Source organism: Rattus rattus, chromosome 1 (genome assembly GCF_011064425.1).
Source record: "Rattus rattus isolate New Zealand chromosome 1, Rrattus_CSIRO_v1, whole genome shotgun sequence".
Classification (NCBI taxonomy): Eukaryota; Metazoa; Chordata; class Mammalia; order Rodentia; family Muridae; genus Rattus; species Rattus rattus.
Window position 1 is genome coordinate 70,312,694 of NC_046154.1, and position 7,283 is coordinate 70,319,976.

General features: G+C 36.1%; 1 protein-coding gene across 2 annotated transcripts in view; it reads left to right on the forward strand.

Moving 5' to 3' along the window:
• Positions 1-5,905, forward strand: part of Psip1 (PC4 and SFRS1 interacting protein 1) — a 31,858-nt gene extending 25,953 nt beyond the window's left edge. For both annotated transcript variants that reach the window (XM_032902311.1, XM_032902317.1), the window contains exons 11-16: positions 477-532; positions 1,188-1,258; positions 1,459-1,560; positions 1,655-1,868; positions 3,289-3,400; positions 4,479-5,905. In XM_032902311.1, the coding sequence (XP_032758202.1) occupies positions 477-532; positions 1,188-1,258; positions 1,459-1,560; positions 1,655-1,868; positions 3,289-3,400; positions 4,479-4,539 (616 nt within the window). In that variant the 3' untranslated portion in view covers positions 4,540-5,905. The remainder of the gene's footprint in view (positions 1-476; positions 533-1,187; positions 1,259-1,458; positions 1,561-1,654; positions 1,869-3,288; positions 3,401-4,478) is intronic.
• Positions 5,906-7,283: the final 1,378 nt, after the last annotated feature.

The window sequence follows — 7,283 nt, forward strand, 5'->3', positions numbered from 1 at the left end:
AAACAATGGCCTCCTCTACAACTTAAAAAAACCCAAAACCAATATAGTGTTAGCTTAAAGCAGGGCTATTTACTATTGGAGCCAATTGCTAAGGCCCTTGAGTTACCTGTTCTTTGGAGATGTGGGGTACAACGTAACTGGTCTACTTTAATATGCTTTAAAAAATGTAGTGAAGAAAGTTAATTTAAAATTCATTACAAATTTGTAGACCATCTTTTGTGGATTACCCAGTGATCCTGAAATTGGAATATTTCATTGTGACTGAAAGACTACTTTAGCATGTTTTAGTTTTTTCTGTATTTATGTTAATGCTATACAGCTACATGCTTCTAGCAACTAATCAGCATCCTGTTTTGTAGGCTGATGTATTATTTTTAAGGAACATTTTTTTAAACCTTTACACGGGAATATGGGCATTTGCTAACCTCAGTCACAAAGTTACAGTGTTTTGAAATATTTGTGTTAACATTTGATAGGCAGAATAAAGATGAAGGAAAGAAGCCAGAAGTTAAGAAAGTGGAGAAGAAGCGAGGTTAGTTATTTTACTTTCTAAGACACACAGAATTACACAGAAAGTTACCGAAGCTGGATGAGATGGCACATGCCTGTAACCCTAGCATCTATGGAAGCACACCCAGGAGAACCTCAAGTTCCAAGCCAACCAGGGACACAAAGTGGGATCCTGACTTTAAAAAAACAAAATACAGTAAATTGACCCAAAATTTAAAAATGACTTGGAATCCCATTTCGTGTTCTTAGAGCTCACAAACATACTAGATTCTATATTAAATTGCATTTTAAGCAATTAAAATAAACCTGCTAACAGCTTAATACTTATTTGGTGTCAGTTGTGCAGCCCAGCTAAGAGCTGGAGGCTTTTGATAAATACCTTGCAGTTAAATGCATGAGGTGAAACAGCAGTTTAAGAGCTGACTTGTAGGAGTAGAAGCTTATCATCTGAGATTGAACAAATGCAGCATGCTGTAATTGTGTGCTTTTATGCTGCATGTATGTTCTCCAAACCATATATGAAAATTAGCAGGTAACTTTTACACTATTCCATCTATGAGTTTATTAAAGATTATGAAGAGAATTATTATAACACCATTACTTTTATGTGTTTAAATGTACAGAGATATGGTGTGGGGAAAAACTATTTACTGTTTTTCACATATTTCAATTTATAGAAACATCAATGGATTCTCGACTTCAAAGGATACATGCTGAAATTAAAAATTCACTCAAAATTGATAATCTAGTAAGTGTTTAACGTCATTTAAAATACACTGCTTTAACAGCTTTATATATATTCTCACATGACTTAAGTGTATAAGTTTAAGATAAAAGGAACAATACCTGGCCATTTTTGTACCACCGTAAGATCTTTTAAATCTTCAGAAGTAGATTACAAGATGCTGTGGTAATTAACAGTTGTGACATTGCTGTTTTGTCATGAAGGATGTGAACAGATGCATTGAGGCACTGGATGAACTTGCTTCACTTCAGGTAACAATGCAACAAGCTCAGAAACACACAGAGATGATCACAACCCTGAAGAAAGTAAGTGCCTGCAAATGTAACGTCTTTTCTCAGTTCACTTTTAAAGAAAGTGTAAATCAACCAGGGAAAATAACTGTGACTGTTGTTTTCTCAGATCCGGCGGTTCAAAGTCAGTCAAGTTATCATGGAGAAGTCTACAATGTTGTATAACAAGTTTAAGAATATGTTTTTGGTTGGTGAAGGGGATTCCGTCATCACCCAAGTGCTAAACAAATCTCTTGCTGAACAAAGACAGCACGAGGAAGCAAATAAAACCAAAGATCAAGGGAAGAAAGGGCCAAACAAAAAGCTAGAAAAGGAACAAACAGGTATGTGGTGATATGGTAAGCTGCTGCTGTCCTGCTTGTCAGTTATTTGCCAGAACTGCTTTTGTAAATGGTTTTGTTAATGTGTTAGAAATGAAGAAGCCTCTACTATTAGTGAAGCGACACTGCATGGTCATTGACTGGAAACAACCATGTGGACGCCATTAGCTCAGAGTACTTGTGTAAGACCTGTAAGAAGGTTTAGAGGGGCACTGTGAAGGAAATGTCTAAAAGAAACACTGTTAATGACAGCTTACTTCTGAGGAAAATCAGGATGTTTCCTAGAGAACCAACCAATTCCCTCCTTAATTTGCTTTAGCGAGGGGGTGGGGAAAGTATGTATATATTTTACATACATATTTTAATGTTATATTTAAATATATATATATGTATACACACACACATATATATACACATATACATATACATATACACACACACACACACACATATATATGCACATGACCAGAATTGCAGCATCCTAGGCAGTTAAAAATGCTTCTTTCTTTCTTATAGCCAATAGGCATTTTGGGAAATGTTTTAATAAAATATATGACTTTTAATTACATGGTTATGTGCTTGTTGATATAAGCTGTACTTTTCTATTGTGCTATAAGAAAATAGTTGGTTAGCAATGGGTAGCATCTAAATAGAGTCAGGAGGAACAGTGATGACAAATTATCCAAATAGATGGCTGCTGACACACACCTGTGCTTTGTGATATGTCAGTGAATAAAACTGCCAGGAAGGGAGTTTGGGGTGCATATTAAATTGAGTTGTATAGTCAAGATACAATACAATACTGAGGCTCCAAAGGTGTTGCGTAAAGGGTTGCTTAGTATGTACATGTTGTGGTCTTTTTCGTGTCAACCCAAGTACATTAAATGGTTCAGAATGTACCTAAGGATAGCATGCCATTATCAGCCTTCCCGATTCAATGTTAAAAAACACTTTAACAGGCTTATACTTATCTTTCAAGACAAACTACAGCAAAAAAAAAAAAAAAAAATCTCATTTATTTGATAGTTTTGTGTTTTTTTTTAAGAGATGTATTACTGGGTTTTACAGGAAACCGCCCTGCCCAGTCTTGTCATTTGGATACTTTAAGCACATTGTGCTCTACTATTAAGACAAAATTTGGTTCTCCTAAAGTAAAACAAACCCCAAAACTACATGCTAGTGTCCTACAGAGTTAACGTTGTTCCTCAATGTAGTAAGTCCATTAAAAAATCCTAATTGTGCTGTTGTAGACTTTGAATGGTATGAATTAGTAGTCCATCTTTTCATTGCTGTATGAAATGGCTCCAACCTAATCACTTATTCAAAGGCTGAATCGTTAGCACCGTGAGGGCCATGCTTTGACTTTTTAAGATAATTTAGTGTACCATTTTTGTATTGTAGTAACAGTTTTTCCGTTCTAAAGGTACAAAGAGCCTAAATGGAGGATCTGATGCTCAGGAGAGTAATCATCCACAACATAATGGTGACAGTACGGAAGAAAGCAAAGACAGCCGTGAGGCCGGCAGTAAGACAAAGTAAGGCATGTTATGACTGTCCCGTTGAGTTAAGCCAGAGGCAGGCTGGAGATGGCTCACAGGAAAAGTACTAGCTCTTCCCTGGATTTCTAGCAACCATATAGCTGTCTGTGGCGTATACTCAGGAGGAACGCTCAGACATGATAGGAAAATGTAAAGGTTCTTGCTTTGGTGCTGAATTTGGCTTCAAACTCCTGGGTTCTAGAGATCATCTTCCTACCTTGGCTTTCCCAACTGCCATCCTACAGAAGTGTACTATTTATTGTGCTTTGCTCATCATTCACAATAGAGCCCCAAAGTTTATTAGTATTAAGAAAATAATCAGTGTTTATTTTGTATTTCTCCCTGAGACTCAATCATGGTAGTCACACTCTGTCACTGAGCTCTATACCCAGTGATTTTTGTTTTACTCGCCTTTACCCCCAGACTCCTTTTAGACAAGATCTCACTTGTGTATTTTGTGATTGTCTATTTCCCTGACTGTCATGGAAGTTGCATGTAGACTAGGCTAGTCCTAACCCACAGAAATGTCTGCCTCTGGAGTGCTGGAATTAGAGGTGCATGCTACTGCATCATCATCAGCCTTACTAATTTTAAAAAAGTTTTGAATCAAAAAGGCAGGAGGAAGAACTGGATGTGTTTAGTGGTAGTGCTCTTGGCTAAGGCTCTGTGTTCAATCCCTATCATCAGAAGACAGAAAGCTATAGAGTGAGAACCCATCTCATCTCCAACACCCCAAAAAGGTTTATTGAGACAAGGTCTCCCTGTATTGTACAGGTTGGCCTTGAACTTGTAGCAGTCCTCCAGCCACAGCTGGCTTGTATATTTATTCAAGAAAATGGATTTAGGTGGGAACACAATGAAGGAAACAATTTTTATGCATCATAAAAGTTAGCACCAGATCTAGAATGTTTCCTAAGATTATCTCACCAGATCTGTGCATTACATTGGTAGCAATTTTGTGATTTTTTTTTTCTATTTCTAAATTAAATAGGACACAGATTTAATGCCCTTCTTGCTCAAGAGAAAAACCCCCAAGCCTAGTTGTAATGACTTTCTTTTATCTCCTTTATTTTAGGACACCTGGAGAAGAGAGAGAGGCTGAAGTACCTCTGAAGGAGTCTGCCCTAGATAACTAGGTCTGCAGACTTCAGATGTAAAGCGTGTGAGAAGTCTGTTGTGAGTGGCTTCATTTGAAATACTTAGGCTGCTGAAAGGTTTAAAGTTTTATAAGCATAGGTTTTGATGTTTAAGTAGTTTGGGAATAGAAAAACCCTTTATATTTGTGTAAAAGTCAATTATTGCTAATTTTCCGTGTGCAGTATTAACAGCTCCGCCATCTAGTTTAAGAGTAAGGAAACCTACTTAGAAAGGTTAACCTGCTTTATAGACATGACTGTAGTGTATTTTTGGTTAGTGTGTCAATGTGTAATTGGTAGTAGGGCAGTTACATTTTAAAACTGCTACTTGTATAAATCTTTCCTCTTTTCCCAAATACCGTGCGTTTTGTGCATAGTTTTTACAAATATTGGATTTACCAGACTGTCTTTTCACTGTGTGGGTGTTTTAGAAGTTGAGCATTTTTATGGATGATAAAATGAATGTTACTTCTAAGTACTCACTCCCTTTTATCAACAGTTATAACCTCAGTCCATTGTGCTACATTAGCGTGCCTCTTTGTAATAATGTGTAGTATGACAGCTAGATGCCCATCGGGTTGTTATAGAAGGTACAGATTTGTTTACTTTTGAAAGTAATTTAGTTTTAGGACTGGGATTTCAGTGGTGTTAGAACTAGAGAGAACAGACTGGTTATATATACATATAGGAAGTCCATCTACAATCCTTTATAAAGGTACTAATCACACAAACCTAAAATTAGTTTGTTTTAATCTTATACTCATTAAGGTGTGTTTTTTTTCTTTCTTTTTTAATTAGAATCAATCCATGATGCTTATAAGTAATAAATAAGGAAACTAACCTAATTGAAGACATGGCCATATTGTAATGGGATTTTTGTTTCTCTATCAAACATAATCGGATGATTACAGAAAAAAACAAACATCAGTTGTTCCAAGGTAGTAACCAGATAGTCCATACACACAAACATGGACTATTGCTCTGTTAAATTAAGGGATAACATTTCAAAGATATTCTGAGTAATCAGGTCAGTTGTTGGTCTCTGGTAGGTAGAAAAGTTTATCCTTATGCTTTGAAATTTTGTAGGAAGGTGACTTAATACCAGTGTTTGTGTGCTATACGATTAAATATGTTCTTGATTTCTCAGATAGTTATTTTTACCTATGTAAAACTTTAATTACTCCAATTGGACTTTGCTTTGATAGCTCTTACAATTCACTACTGTTTTGAGCAAGTGCTGTACATTATATTTACGCCAGTCTTCTGTTTTGTCCTTAGTACATTTTTAACTTGGACAAAAATTATCCTAGTTAAGCCATAAGTGTCAATGTGTAAATTGTTTTAATTAAAAGGTTTTTCTACCAAACTCTTATTAGTAAATTATTATTACTAAAGGAATGTGGATTTCCTGCTGAGGAAGTAATTGTGTTCTCCTTAGCTCTCACTGAGACCCTGTGAGGGGAGACAGGAGCTATGCAATAGTAGTAAGCTCAAGAAAGAACTGTCACTTGCCTCGTGTTGACTTCCCTTTTCTTTCCTAACCACAGGTGTTAGTTTCATCAGTGAGCTACAGAATATCCAACCTCAGAACATTAATGGCACTTCTGAGTTATGAGCCTACTTGGGAGGCTGCCTTGCTTTGACCATGTATGTTCATTTTGGAATAGTCTGTCTGTCAAGCTTATTCACAGACAAGCTATCACTTTCAAAACTAATAACCAAACTTATTTAGACCTTACTTAGTTAAACACTTTCTGAATTAAGCGAACTAGTGCTACAGTGAGATAGCCACCTTTCCCAGTGTGCATGTATAGTGTGCATGTATAGTGTGCATGTATGGACACCTATTTTGATTTCTCAATTGCTTGGATCAATTTCTGATATCGTCCCTACTGAGAATCTGGTGTAAGCCAGTATGTATAAACAATTTCATCAGAGCTCATCTGACTACATCTGCTACTCTAGTTAGGAATTCAATAGAATAATAGATGTCACCAAGGCCATGTGCGATACACTAAAAATGTTCCTGTCCATCAACTTACCTGAGTAAAGATGCAGGTGAAGACAAATCTGGGCTTCAATGGTCAGAATATGAAAATAGCAAAATTGTAGCTTGAGACCCTTAAGAAATGAGAGTTAACTAAAAAATGTACTTAAATTTGTGTTGTGTAATTCTCCAACAAATATTAGAGATGACTGACCCCTGCTGTAAAACTGCAAAGTATAATCATCCTTAAAAGAATTGTGAAGCATAAGCAAGGTGCTTGAGGAAACAGCTATTTTCCATGCAGGTGTATTCACAGGGATGTTCAACTGATAAAACTGTTCCATTCGTATTTACCTATGTCCTTAAAGTGACACATGAAATTTGATATGTTATATTTAAGAGATTGATACTGACATAAAGAAAAACTGAAGTCAGGGGCTTTACAGCTTGTAAGTTTAAAGGTGAAATTCTTTTGATGTGAGCTAGTTGATATATACGAAATACCTGCATTAACATGATTAGCCTTTCTTCATTTTCACCATCAGAGAAATGGAAGAAGTAGAATAGCATTCTCAATAAATAAATAAGGATTCCATAGAGTTATGTTTATCTGTCATCCTTGTCTAATAAAATGGGGTAAAATTGGCATTATACATGCATTAGGGATAACTTGCTGGAATTTACTTTAGGACAGTATGACCATTAGTACAAGACCCACATGAACCGCCATCTTAATCTTGGGACTGAGTAAAACCAT